This window comes from Histoplasma capsulatum (assembly GCF_000150115.1).
Source record: "Histoplasma capsulatum G186AR genomic scaffold supercont2.8, whole genome shotgun sequence".
NCBI lineage: Eukaryota > Fungi > Ascomycota > Eurotiomycetes > Onygenales > Ajellomycetaceae > Histoplasma > Histoplasma capsulatum.
In genome coordinates, this window is record NW_025544808.1 from 900,123 (window position 1) to 913,872 (window position 13,750).

Sequence of the window (13,750 nt, forward strand, 5' to 3'; positions counted from 1 at the left end):
GCGACAGTGTGTTATGTGTCGGATCTGAGCTTTGGCATCTCTAGTAGTTTATCAGCCTTGCCCTCCTGGTCACGGGATCCTCCACTTTCTAGTGACTGTCTTGGCGTCCCAAGCCCCAACCTCACAAATATGCTGTAGTTGTTCCAGTTCAACCCATATTTACTGTAAGAAAATGGTTGATGCTGGACTTCATGGGCCGCATGATTTCGCACATATAAGCCCAAATAATAATTAGTAAAAGTGTGAAGTTCCCTCTATTGTTTCACGTTCCGCGCCCACTTCGCCAAGCATGTCATCATCAGACGAGGAGGAAAAGCGACCTAAACAACCAGAGCTCTCGTTCATCACGCCAAATGGTAAGTAGACAAAGTCCTTCTGATATGATGATGAACCAAGTAGCTATCTTCTACTGTTACAAGGGAAATTTAGCTATCGATATAAGATACTACTCTCCCATTACTTAACATCTTTTCGTAGCATTATCAACCGATTTAATCTACCACTAAATAGCGCTGACATATTGACGTATAGGATACCAGAGGAACTCATGCGGTTACTGCAAATCTGAGAATGGAAGTTGGTCTCACTTTTTACCTCTCCAGGCCTTAATTTCCCTGTTTGTATGAGCCTACAAATGCATGTAGGCGGTTCCTGACAGTTATATGTTTGGGTAGGCGTATCCTACTATGCCTCGTCTAAATCCATGCGTGTGGAAGAATACCAGGAGATGCTTGATCGAGGGTGGAGACGGTAGGCATCTAGTTGTACCTATTATGTACCTGTGTAGGGGGATGGTCTGAGCTAAATCTCTCTTTATAGATCCGGATCACTTTACTACAAGCAAAATCTGAAACGCTCGTGCTGTCCGCATTACACAATAAGGTATGCGTAGTATAGTCCACGCATATTCTGTTGATTCTTGAGAGATTTTCCTTGAGGTCATACTAACAATCCTCGGCTCTACAGGCTAGACCCTACTACTTTCAAGCCAAGAAAGGACCAGAGGTTGGCCATGAATCACTGGAATAATTTCGTGCTGGGACAGTCATATATCCGAAGTGCGGCAAGACTCTGTCCAAAAACTCGAGAGTATGTTGCCCTACTTAATTTGAGCCCCTACGCCCTCTAGACTTTCCAGTGCTTAGCGGCTCTCATGATTTCAGTAAGGGTCTGACATATAGATATATATACACAGGGAGAAGAAATTGCGAAAGTCGAAGTTCGATCTCCTCCAACGAGTCCATGAAGTGGAATACACCAATGTCAAGAAACTCAAGGGTCCGAAGACGAAAAGGTCTATAGAACCGGCCCATAGGTTTGAAGTGAATATTGAGTCAGATTCTTTCTCACAGGCAAAGTTTGTCCTTTCCTCCCCCTTTTCCCTTTCTCTAGGTCCATTCATCAGCCCTCTTTCTGATTGACATTGGTCTCGAATCCCTGCAGATATGACCTCTTCCTAAAATATCAAATGACAATACACAAAGAGCCTGCATCAAGATGGAACGTCCCCTCTTTTAAGCGGTTCTTATGCACTGGTATTCAGAGGAAGACCGTCAAAATAGGCTCGAAAGAGCAGAGACTCGGATCGTATCATCAATGTTACCGGCTAGATGGTAAGCTTATCGCAGTGGCCGTTCTAGACCTGCTTCCTCATGCCGTGAGTTCGGTTTATCTATTGTATGCTTTCACCTCCGTTTCCCTATATATATGATTCCCCGGAAGGGTAGGTAGATGATAAAGCTGACTGCTGGCAGCTATGACCCAGAGTACAGCGACTATGAATTTGGGAAAATTAGTGCTCTCCGAGAAATTGCCTTAACTAGTGAGGGAAATTACCAATACTACTATATGGGTACGAAGACAACATTCCAGTTCGCGATTGTCGCAATTAATTGTTTTTTTCCTCCACAACTTGTCTAATGGCATCCAGGTTTCTATATACACTCCTGTCCAAAAATGCGATACAAGGCGAATTTCCAGCCTCAGTATGTTCTAGGTTGGTAGCACATTTCCCTCATAGTTTTTGAAATATAGTTGAAAATGCTCCTGACATATGTATACAATAGACCCGGAAAGCTTCACATGGAGTCCATTTGATAATTACAAATATGAACTTGATCGACGTCCGTATATGTCTCTTTCCCATGACAGCGCGTTAGAGGCAACAACAAAGGCAGGAGGTGGCGTAGAAGCACATCCTTCTGGCGAAGAAAAGGATGCATCAAACGTTAAACCTCCTATTGGTGAGGAAGATATGTCATTATTTGACGTCCACATGCCAGGCGTCTTGACGTTACAGCAGTTAGAGGAGCAGGTGGATCTGGATCATTGGAAACTTCTGGCCCATGGTGTTCTGGTCGACATGGTCGTGAGTTACCTATTTCTGGTTCCGTTCCTTCACCCAGCTACGTATATTTTTCATTTTGGAAAAGTGTTCGATGGACGAAACTGACTCAGTATGCACCGACAGGACTTGGTCCCATGGGATAATTCGGATATCCGCAATCCCCAGTCGATAAAGGGTATTGTTGCTGAGCTTGCTGCGGTGTTAGGACCGACGGTTGTTGAGAATTCCGTAGTTGTTTTGTTCTAAGCTATATTTTAGGAAGAGGGGCTTCTTTCTAATCTCGCAGCTGCATTTCGAGTTTCATAATGATGAAGACTTTCACAAGGATATGGTGCAACATCTAAACGATATCAATTCCTTTTACCGGTATCATTTATTAGAATGCCTTATTTCTAGCTGCAGTTGTACTGCGGGGTTAAATACGGAGAGTTCACATTGGACTTTGAATAGAGACTTTCTTGTTTCATGACGACTACTACTGCCCTCGCTCAACCTCTACCTCCGTGGAAGAACTGCACCTCTTGGCCAGTTTAGGTGGGTAACTATGGAATCTCTTTGTCATTTATTTGTATTTGATGATCCTACACGAGTCTTTTCTTGCAATCTTTGTTTCCTCCAGTGTGCGGGTGTCACTTCCCGTACTCTGGTGAAATTTCACAGACCAAACACGAACAAGATATTACATAAATTGTTAACTGTTGGATTGAGATATCAGCAATGAGGCACGGAAATCTAAAAAGGAATCGGCATTTCGGTATAGCCCATCTTTCCACTTTCAGACGACAGCTCCGTGACTCCATGATCACTGAAAATATTGAGCCACCCCAAAACGTGTCCAACTGAGTGAAAAGCAAGGTTGATATCTTTCATCGGCTTGGGAGCGATCGGGTTATCCTTTCGCCTCATAATATTCATGTTCAGCAAAACTGAACGCTGGGGTGGTACATCAGGTTTCCATATCCAGTATCATCATATTCAAGGGAAACAAAATACAGCCTGGACACAATTCACTGTGTCCAATTGAGAACTCAGGATCCTGGCCCGCGACTCTCATGTCTAGTTCTCGTATCTGAAATAGCAGATTGCGCCTCTGACATGCGTACTGGCGGTAGTAGGTGGGTATTATCACACGACTGTATCGTCTCCCTTAGGCAAAACCAAAACGCAACCATTACTAGAAAATTGCGGATTCGAACAACACGATTTGACACAGAATGATACTCCTTTGAAATCAAAACCGGGTTGAATTCAATTCCAAGCAAACAGTTAGTTAGGGCTTGGACTGTCTATTTTAGGAAATATTCAACTACGATCCAGATTGAGACAACCTCGTATTTCATTCTGATTCAGCAACACCCCAAATTACCAAAACGGCCTAGATATGGTCGTAAAACGGGCAGTAAATACAAGGTTCCAAAGCGGGATCTATAGAGAATCAAATATATCTGTTTTCTCTCATCTGCTCAGGCTCGAAGTAACCCACATAATGCAACATAGAAACAGAGAGCAATGCGAAGAGCCATCGGTTCATACGTGCTGTTGCTTCTGTCTCTTCCCCAGCCCGATTTGAATTTCGTTTTGCTGTTGAGGAATGCTCATTGTCTAGTATTTACCTCAAGTTCTGATAAAAGAGGAATGTGCATAGCCACAATCGCTCCAGTATTTCCTGATAGGAGACTGTATCTCCTGCTTTCCCCTAACAAAAGAAAGGGGGAGGGTCTCGTATAATAATAAGTGTGGGCTATTGGGTGGTTAATCTGCTCAAAATATCCACATGGGCGTGTCATCATGGATTATTTTACTGTGAAATCCATAGCCCTCTCCATGCAGATCCCCATATCGCTCCAGTTAACGCCCTGGTCTTGATTTTCCGTCATAAATGGTGACCTCCCCATCCTCCTCTCACGTTGATATAATTTCTATCTCGTTTCATATCAAAAGTGTTGAGCTGAATTCAAAAATTTAGGATGTTGGGGTGTCACCTTCTAATACCTCTAATCTCTCTTCTCGTGGGCGGCTTCTCAACTCTCTTAGACGCCGCGCCACCAGATTACTACATCGCGGGGGTTGACCAGACACCCAATGCAATACATGTCTTTCCGCGGAACAAACCGTGGACTCACTCCAACATCCATCCACTGGAGCTTCACAGCCGGCAAACGCAGCAGAGGGTGGAGAAACCTCTCCGACGTCAAGCTCCGGAAGACGGCTTCTCATGACTGGATTGCGCTCGTCTGCGCCTCAGGCGGCAACGCAGGCATCATCGACGTTTCCAACCAGAAGGTGAAAACTGACTTGGGTGATTTGCTATGGACAGGCTCGCCCGGCAGCAACCCACACGCCATCGAGCGGATTCCGCATCTTGGTGCGGTTGTCGTCGCGAGTTCGACTCCGGGGAAGCTGACGCTCTATTACCCAGGAAATCCTAAGGATATAAACGATTTCAAGAACTTGAGGAAATCAGATGTCACGTATGATGCTCCTGGTGCTCATGGAATACTTTGGGATCCTAACGACGCGCAAGACTCCCCTGAAAGGGGGATATTGTGGGTTTCCCTGGATAAATACATGAGGAAATATAAAATCATGGGCCGAGGGGAAACAATGCGACTTTTACAAGAGGGTAGTGCGATTCCCTTCCCTGGAAAGGGTGGTCTGGGACATGATTTACAGCCGGATTATACAAACAAAAATGTGCTGCTGGCGACGGATTCATATGGTGCTTACGCATATGATATTCCTACTGGGAAGTGGGTAACCTTGAGAGAGGAAATGGCGATAAAGAGTTTCGTGAGACATAAGAGTGGGGAGTATCTGTGGGTTACAAAGGAGGGGAAGGGAGGCTGGGTAAGCCCATGGGTAAGTTTTGGAGTGCAGGCTGGGGAGAAAGCAAGTGAAAGGAAAGGAGGTACTGGGATGGGCTTTTATAAAGCAAGAATTCATGAGACAGCCTTTGAGTAAGGAAATCGGTTGTCTTACCTCTAGAATTAGAAAAGCTACGTTGATACCCATATATCCTGTATATAGGTTGATTATCTATATCTGCTGTATAAGTACGCTATACATAGTGATGGATTCAATTAACTTCTCCTACTCAAATAATATAGCTTCCACGGACTCAAGAGATTATTAACTATCATTTTAGACCAGTATTATAATCTGTCAGCATCAGGTCCGACAAGATATATCTTCTTTCCTGTAGAGGTATACTTCTGTCGAACCCCTGCCCATCACAGACCCCCGAGACCTTCCTAAGCCGAAGGCATAACTTAATGTATGCAACAGGGCACCCATCCATACTAGTATTCAACCTCTCTCCATCCAAGCTTCATGGTCAGACTCTCTTCCCCAACAAATTCCAAAAGCCCTTGAATGGAAATACTAGCAGTGTACAACAAGCCATTAGCCACCAAAGATGCCATTTGAACACAAATACCTGCGGTCATTCATCCGATTGGTCCGGTAAGCCAGTTGCGACTTGAAAACACCACTGATACAAACCTCATACAAATTTCATCTGGGTGGCTACTATATTGCCAGGTCATATCTGCCTGGACACACAAACGCAGGTGAGCTGGTTATAAGTCTAAAACCGATGCACACCTTGTTATGAGCTACGCGGATTAAAACCAAGTTTTCGATAGAAAATTTCGTCTCAATATTGCTTCTAATTCATCTCCATCAGCCATTTAACGAGTGACTACGTTTCTTCTCTCGAAAGAAGCGAAAACCGTGGAGACAGCTTGATTTTTTTTTTTTTTTCCCTTCCCATTCTAGCCAAAACGGTATTCTGTCCGTCCGTCTTAAAAATCCAACCTGCAGTCCAATAAAAAAGAGCTCTGTTGCCCGAAGCGAAATGAATTCATAATGAAAATCAAGAGAAAATTTCCGTTCGGCAAAGAGCCGACTGACTGTCTTCTTCGATGATGACCGAAAAGCAAAGCTCCAATGCCTAGTTACTTCGAAGCCATGGCAAAAAGAAATTGCCGTGCAATCTGGCAAAGGCCAAACAGTGTGGATTACGCTGGCTTACACTCTAGCCAGGTGAACTGCATATTGTCAAGAGACACAAACGTTAGTTCGCTTCTTTGCATACATCGGTGAAGCGAGATGGGAGAAAGCAATCTAGATATCAAACTTACGCCATCGGGCTCTCCAGTCCGTTCACACTTCAATCCCTTACAGCAACGGGTCGGAGCTGGGCCGCAATTCCTTCCCTTCTCAAGACACCAGTTGTCGTTGCCGGCCCCGCCACGTACATTAGACATGTCTCTCGCATTCTGGTGCATTGCCTCTTGGATGTCATTACGAGGGGCAAGTACCTGAGTTTCCGGCTCAGGCGTGGGTTCGGGTGATAGCTTCTGTGGTAATGCGCTCCCAATTTTGCAGAAACCGCCCTTGCTCTCCTACATATCCCAATGTTGTTAGTGCATGTCGGCCATCCATCGCCTTCTTTGAAGTTTCACTTCCTCCTTCTCTTCTCATTCGAATTGGAGCAACTGATATATATCAATAGTGCCAACAACTTACACAGAACCATCCCGGGCATGGGCAACCTGCATTATCTATACAGTATCGATCCTTACACCTCGCAGTGGGGCTTTCAAACTGCCTCTCTTCAGTTGGTTGGTATAACTATCATCACCCATGAAACCAGGGTGTAAAATATGAAAATTAGCGATTGACCTCGATTCTTTCTCTTGCTTGATTTCTCCTTTGCTATTCTCTCTACCTCTCTTCGTTCCATCGATATACATGAAGATGTTTATTTTACTTGGTTTTCACTTACCCCTCTCCTTCCTCTGAGGCCCGCACAGAATGACCCTGGACGGCATTCATATGTCGGGTCCGGCATCCAGGTTAAACCAGCTACCTTCTCCTCAACATGATTTCCTTCGACTGAAAACCTCCTCCTATCTGACGCATTGGGTGCGGGAGAGGCGATGATGCCCGTTGCGCTGACTATGAGGACAAGTAAAGAGACTTGGCTCAACTTCATCGTTGGAACTTCTCGTATGGTGGTGTATTTGGGATATTCGATTGTAAGTTTTGAGCCTGGAAAACATTCGACTGATTCTTTTCACCTTTGGAAGAGAACGCAATCCCGGCCCAGTTTCGTTTTCCATGGGAAAAATCCTGCTTATTTAAAAGGTGGAGGAGTGCCGTGCTGTCTTCATCTCAAGATCTTTTTTCACATCGTCGAGTCTAATCGATGAAACCGTCCCGTGCATAGATACTGTTATCCTGGTCAAGGAGCCCATACCCCCGCCATTGCGCTGCGCACGCATTGCGCAGGTTTTTGATTCTTTCAGCTCTGCTTCTTTCTTCGCCGTCTCCAGGTCTTCCAATTGCATGCCACATTCCACGGCACAGTACCAACGTGTTTACGTATGTCTAAGCGCAGTACGTTTGCGGTACACAACTATATGCGGAGTCGAAAGATGGACGGCTCCCAATTTACTCCAAACATTCTTACGTTTTGTTTAGCATCAAGGCACATTGAAAGAATTTCCATATATAGCCTGACATTATTATTAGCTTCAGGGAGTAGAGAAAACAGTAGAAATAGAGCATAATTGGAAGCAGTAAGGAGATCGAGTTTGAGGAATGGAATGACAGGACATGTCACCCAACTAGCCCTTTTCGCACCTCATAAGCGCGATATAAACGCAGTAAACTAAAATTATTCGCCGAATATAATTATCTAGATCTTCTTGGTCTGATATTCAGATCTAGCGGTGTCCGCAACAACACCAGTTCAGATATAAATCCTTAAAGGTCCACTCGACCTGGCAAAGAGTTGGTAGTTAACCTCGAAGTAGATAATCTAAAGGTGACTTTTTGAAAGAAAAAAAAATATGCGATCTCGTCTTAAAGAAAATTTCATTCTCACTTTATATGGGTGCCCCTCGATTCACCGTACACACTCGCTAATTAAATTGTAACCTGAACATATAACCATGAGTATGAGCCAAACAAAGGAGGAGGTGAAATCAATTGGTAGTGGGCAGCTCATTCCTTCTTGCATAAATATATCAAAGAACAGGGAACGAGAAATGAAATCAGTCCACGTGGCTTCATTTAATGACCCCTTCGTTTCCTTTATACCCCTTTTCACCTCTTTCGCCTCAGCTTCTCCAAACTCAACATACTTAGTTTATTCGTCCCCCCATTTACCACCCTGCCGACTCACGACCTGCTGGAATCGAGGATGATTCGAATATTTTACGCCTATTTCGGAAGGCAGACAAGTTTTTTTCCCTGTTTAATTATCAATCAGGCACATCAGTATTTAAACGGAGAACAGATACAAAGATATCATCAAATCGGAAGATAGACGGAGAAGAGAAGCAAAATAGATGTATAAAATTTTAGAGATATAGATTTCAGGGCTTAGCGTACGCCATCTTGACAACTAAGCCCACCACAGCACGGTTGCTTAGAGCATGGGTCACCGAATTCACCGCAGTGTTTTTGCTTCTTCTTTCTTTGATCTTCAGGGGCGGGCGCAGGAGTGGCAGCAACGACGGCAACCAGTGCCATGACGAGGATCGGGAGAAACTTCATGATTTAGTAGGCAATGTATATGATTTCCTTCCTTTGATAAGTAAAATGCTATATTGTGTTAGGTGTTTTGTGCACGACCTATACATGATGAGGGAGTAGGTATGCACTACTCCTTTCTTCCGGGGGTTATGTTGGATATAGCATACTCACCTTTTTTTTCCCCAAGAAATTCCACGTCTGAGAATTGAAAACCTAGGGATGGTAGTTGAATCCCAGCGCAATATCCAAGGGAGATTGATAGCTTTTTATAGTCCAGCCCATCATCCCCAACCCCATCTCCTCCCGTGATAGAACGGGGAAGAATTCGGGGAAGAAGGCCCGCATCATGGATTAAGGCGAACAATATAGAACATCCACCTTTGAGGACAATGACAGGGGAGCTTTCTGTTCCCAGTCTCCTTTCGCCGGATCCCATTCTGGTGGCGTTCGCCGTTTTCATTGACACGAAATGATCCATCTTCTTTGTCTGAGATTCACAGATCGACAATGCAGCGTAAATCCCCCGTTCCCGAACACCTCGCTAGCTCTCGTACCTTATTCCAACCTGTACAGTCTCCGTTATCGTCTTCCCCAACGATTTATTTGACATATTCGACCTGTCCCTTGTCACCATAATATAAAAAAATGTATAAGAAGAACCCGTAGGTATCTCAAATCGAACATGCCAAATCTGCACGGGCGGAACTGCTCCCGACGCGGTCGCCAGGTTTGATTCAGAAATCCTCCCTGTCAATTAACAAGCATACCTCTCGTCGCCGATACCAAAAGAGCTGTCTTGGCTAATTGAGCGGTATGGAAGTATTCGCAGCAATTCCTCCCATCTCTCGTTCGTTAAATGAAGCATCACCAGTAGGAGAATTGATCAACCGTCTCTCAACCCCGTCACTCAACAAAGTCCTGTCATCCATAACCCCCGAATCTTGGAGATCCCGCTAGCATATCAATGAAATGGCGTGTCCTGTACCTAGGCAACTCGCTGTTGGAAAACATCCCTCCAACAAATGGCCTTCAGAATGAGCGGGCAGGAAATCACCTCGCATTCTTCGTGTTCGGTGAAACGGCGCCCATTGCCCACGGTATCTCCCATCGAATCCAGTGAGTCCAAATGTCTTTAGACTGTCATCCATTCCAATCACCCTGCTTGTTGTATTGTCTCAAACTTGCCGATCCTTCCTGGCGGCAAATCTATAGTAGCCCTCGAGGTCTGCCTCTGCCGCTCGCGGATCCCGCATATAGCTACTCGCATCCCCGATTCATGTCACCCTTGGCTCGGTAGCAATAATCCAGTTCCTTGATACCTATTATAGGATAGACTCCCATTGTAACTCAAATTCGGGGCTACCAATTTGATCGAGTTCGAATTGCGTGGGATATCACAGTGGGCAGTATGTCAAATGACCAACGTTAAGAATTTGCTGGGATTCGCATCCGATAATGAGAAAAGCTTCATGGATGGAAATGCACATCCAATCGTAGTTAAAATGGAGAATTGAAAAGAATATTTATTTGGCCATGGTGATGTCCCCAAACACCTCTTCGTATGACGCCTCCTGCTAGAACCAGAATGCAATTACCACGGCACAATCCGATGATGGTAACCCATGCCTATGGATATGCAGTCCATCCATTTCTTCCCAGAATGGGAGGGGGCGCAGAGAACAAAGGGATGAACAATATTTCCGCGACCACACAAGAGGGATTCCGTGGAGAAATGTTTGCAGCCGGTGCAAAAATATGAAGTTGTTGATGTCGCCCTGTCACAATGATAGTTAGCGCGCATGTAGTATTTAAGTGAACGCAGAGGGATACCAGTATCTGCGCGAGTTACGCAAGCTTGGAGCATGGAGCCTGGAGCTTAGAACAGGGATATATATCTCTCTGTCTCTCTCTCTCGCTCCTTTGTTTCCTTTTCCCGCCTTGCTTTTCGAACAAAGATTCAGTTAACTTGCCTCAACAGTCAAGGAGAGAACAGGCAGGATACAGACGATGGGAAATACCTAAATGTGCTCTGCAACTAGAACCACGGGCTGCATAAAAATATTTAAGTAAATACCTTAATATAACAGATGCTGAGAACAGCACCAGCAATGTCCCTTTCACTAATGAAGTATCGTTACATGGGGAAAGAGAGGAAGGAGACAGCCCTGCGACACAGCATAGCCTAGCAAAGCCTAGCATAGCACTGCGTGACAGGACCTGGCAGAAAAGGCTGCATACACAAACGCACCCGAAAAGAAGAAGAGAGAGAGAGAGAGAAATAGACGGTGTCGATGAAATGTGGATAGTCACGCATAGGACGACCATGACATACACACCGACGTACATAATAATGTACTCGCATATGCACCATACGACCAAGCCACCTACCTACTGATGGCCACTCAGCGCGACGGTGTAAATGTACGAGTAGTGAAGCGTCGAAGTCGAGTCAGGGGGGGCCAGAGAAGGGGGAGAGAGAGAGAGCTGCTGAAGAGAAGAATATGTTGCGAAGTCCATAGACAACGAAAGATATTCATACTTAACTAGCCAACTATCAGAACATACCGACCAAGCTGCGTCTATCGAACAATGCTAGACGGCGCTCGAATGTTCGAACACACCCTGGGAGTGTCGTTTATCACTCACTGCCTTTGGTAGAAGATAAGTTCAAGCTACTACTCTCTACTGAAGGGGAATAGAACCACGGAGCAAATACGGAGGACGGTGGTGTAATTAAGCCCACAACAGAGTTGAAGCAGGGAGATCCAAACACTAAGAAAGTTGGACCAATATAAGAATAAGAAATTGTTAGATTCGTAATAAGAGGCCATTTAAATCTTCTGACACCCACACCAGAATAAGTACATCTCACAAAAAGACTCATACACCATTTAAGCTAAACGGTCTAAAAGAGAAGGGCAAGTTCTACATGAATAGAAAGGAATAGAGCATAGTTTGAAGAGAAGGAGAAGAATTAATAATAAAAGGAAGCTGTTTTGGTATTATTACACGTTCTTTCAAGAAAATGAGAAAGAAAACAAAGTTCAGTTCAGCCAGTTCAGTCAGTTAGTCTCACTCCTCAGAAAGAAAACCAATAAAAAGCTAACATCCCACTTAGAAAGCCCCGCAATTTTCACACCAAACGGAACCATTCTTGCATAATTTGAGAAACCATACCAAGTGGAAGAAATAGAAAAATGAGGGAGGGGTATATTTGGCTTCTTGTTCGAGTTTCTAGAGACAGAACTGGATAGGACGAGGCTGAACTAGATTGGACGATAGAGGGGGGTGGTTGTAATTTTTATGGGTTGCCAGGCAAACGCTAACTTGGTCAGAAAAAAAAGTCTCTATAAAAATGTACAAATGGGCGTATTTTGGAGGTCATCAGGGAAAAGGTATTCCTCTAGGTAGGGAGTTGAAGCAAGAGGCGGAACACGAGAGGAAGGGTAAAGAGGCGTTAATTATTGACGAAATTATAAATTCTCGTTTTTATTTGGTTTCTTGTTTAAGGTAGCTATATTGTGAAAAAGTAGTTGAGAGGTTTTGTTAGCTTTTGCATAAAAATGGAATAAAAAGAGGGGAAGGGGGTTTGTTGGAAAATTGGACAAGTTATTGCAACAGAACATACGTGATCAGATCGTTGCGGTCCTTGGCTTTCTTGAGACCGCCAAAGGCCATCTTGGTGCCGGGAATGTACTTCTTAGGGTTCTCGAGGTAAGCGAACTATTTGTCACGGTACGAGTTAGCGGCGTGTCACATATATAAATATATAGGCCAAAAATAAGGGAGGAAAACCCGTACCAGAGTCTCCTCATTCCAAACAACGCCCTTCGACTTGTTGGCATCGGTATAGGAGTAGCCCTCGACCTGACCACTCTTGCGGCCGAAAAGTCCGTGCAAATTGGGACCGATCTTGTTGGCACCGCCTTCTTCAAGAGTGTGGCATTGAGCGCAGCGCGTCTGCAATGGATTAAAAAACATTCCCATGGTCAGCGAGTGTTTTTGTATAGAACTATATGTAAATGCGGATAAATTTAAAGGAGCATGAGTGCACATACCTTGAAGAGGTTAGCACCCTTAGCAGAGTCACCTGAACAAGAAGAAAAATGAGAGAAATTAGCATCCTCCCGAAGCTGAAGCCCTGCTTGCCGTCTCCTGCGTTCGCGTTCCTCGTTTTCTGCCTCCTGCTCCTCGATCGCGTACGACATCCACACTACCGCAGTCATTATGCTCATTGCCGCTGGTGGCCTTCTCTCTGCGGCTGGTGCCGTGGGAGGATGGGCGCGGGTGAAAGAATTGCTGGTGAATATGCCTGGAGATGGTATGGGGAATTGGAAGGATATAGTCGTGTATGACGGAGAGCGCAGTAGTTATTGCACGAGAGGAGAGCTGTTTTAAGGAGGGATAGGGTGCATGGGAAGAGGAGAACTGGCTGAAGGAAGGATACATGCCACCAGCGCAGCAGTGATGTGTTGTGTTGCTGGTTGTGGCAATGTGTAGGGGATTTGTCACTCTGTGCAAAGGAATGGCAGTAAAGCTGTTGAGTTTGTTTTGTTTTTGTGTGTTTTGGGACGCTCACAATGTAACGCAAACAGTTGCAATGGCAATGAGGATAGGAGCAGGCTGTGAGTGCAGAGATGAACAACCGACACCGCCAGAGATGCCAGCAATCTTGTATTATATATCATCGCCAGCAGCACCAGCACCAGCACCATTCGTAGCAGCAGCGGCAGCGGAATCGACTGCAAGAGCGGCCGGCAAGCAGGTTGGACGGAAGGCGGGAAGAAGGGGGAAGGACATACCAGCAGAGAAGCTCATTGTGAAGGTGTTGAAGAAAAAAAGTCTATGCTAATAATA

At 45.0% G+C, this 13,750-nt stretch overlaps 5 protein-coding genes across 5 annotated transcripts; 3 read left to right on the plus strand and 2 right to left on the minus strand.

Annotated features, from left to right (window-relative positions):
- Positions 1–289: 289 nt before the first annotated feature.
- On the plus strand, positions 290–2,593 carry HCBG_06103 (arginine-tRNA-protein transferase; the record flags this gene model as incomplete). Its single annotated transcript, XM_045433152.1, has 10 exons — positions 290–356; positions 675–750; positions 820–882; positions 967–1,089; positions 1,196–1,357; positions 1,444–1,677; positions 1,755–1,852; positions 1,931–1,996; positions 2,067–2,368; positions 2,471–2,593. The coding sequence occupies 10 exons, from the start codon at positions 290–292 to the stop codon at positions 2,591–2,593; spliced, it is 1,314 nt and encodes a 437-aa protein (XP_045286320.1).
- Positions 2,594–4,438: 1,845 nt separating this feature from the next.
- Positions 4,439–5,308, plus strand: HCBG_06104 (uncharacterized protein; the record flags this gene model as incomplete). The annotated part of the gene is made up of 1 exon (XM_045433153.1): positions 4,439–5,308. One exon carries the CDS (start codon positions 4,439–4,441, stop codon positions 5,306–5,308), a length of 870 nt encoding a protein of 289 aa, XP_045286321.1.
- A 1,058-nt stretch (positions 5,309–6,366) lies between these two features.
- HCBG_06105 (uncharacterized protein) lies at positions 6,367–6,996 on the minus strand (the record flags this gene model as incomplete). The annotated part of the gene is made up of 3 exons (XM_045433154.1): positions 6,367–6,396; positions 6,490–6,753; positions 6,934–6,996. 3 exons carry the CDS (start codon positions 6,994–6,996, stop codon positions 6,367–6,369), a joined length of 357 nt encoding a protein of 118 aa, XP_045286322.1.
- Positions 6,997–7,290: 294 nt separating this feature from the next.
- On the plus strand, positions 7,291–8,083 carry HCBG_06106 (uncharacterized protein; the record flags this gene model as incomplete). The annotated part of the gene is made up of 4 exons (XM_045433155.1): positions 7,291–7,360; positions 7,581–7,735; positions 7,886–7,932; positions 8,056–8,083. 4 exons carry the CDS (start codon positions 7,291–7,293, stop codon positions 8,081–8,083), a joined length of 300 nt encoding a protein of 99 aa, XP_045286323.1.
- A 3,764-nt stretch (positions 8,084–11,847) lies between these two features.
- Positions 11,848–13,711, minus strand: HCBG_06107 (cytochrome c; the record flags this gene model as incomplete). The annotated part of the gene is made up of 5 exons (XM_045433156.1): positions 11,848–12,407; positions 12,522–12,616; positions 12,695–12,853; positions 12,952–13,205; positions 13,696–13,711. The coding sequence occupies 5 exons, from the start codon at positions 13,709–13,711 to the stop codon at positions 12,383–12,385; spliced, it is 549 nt and encodes a 182-aa protein (XP_045286324.1).
- Between the last annotated feature and the right edge of the window lie 39 nt (positions 13,712–13,750).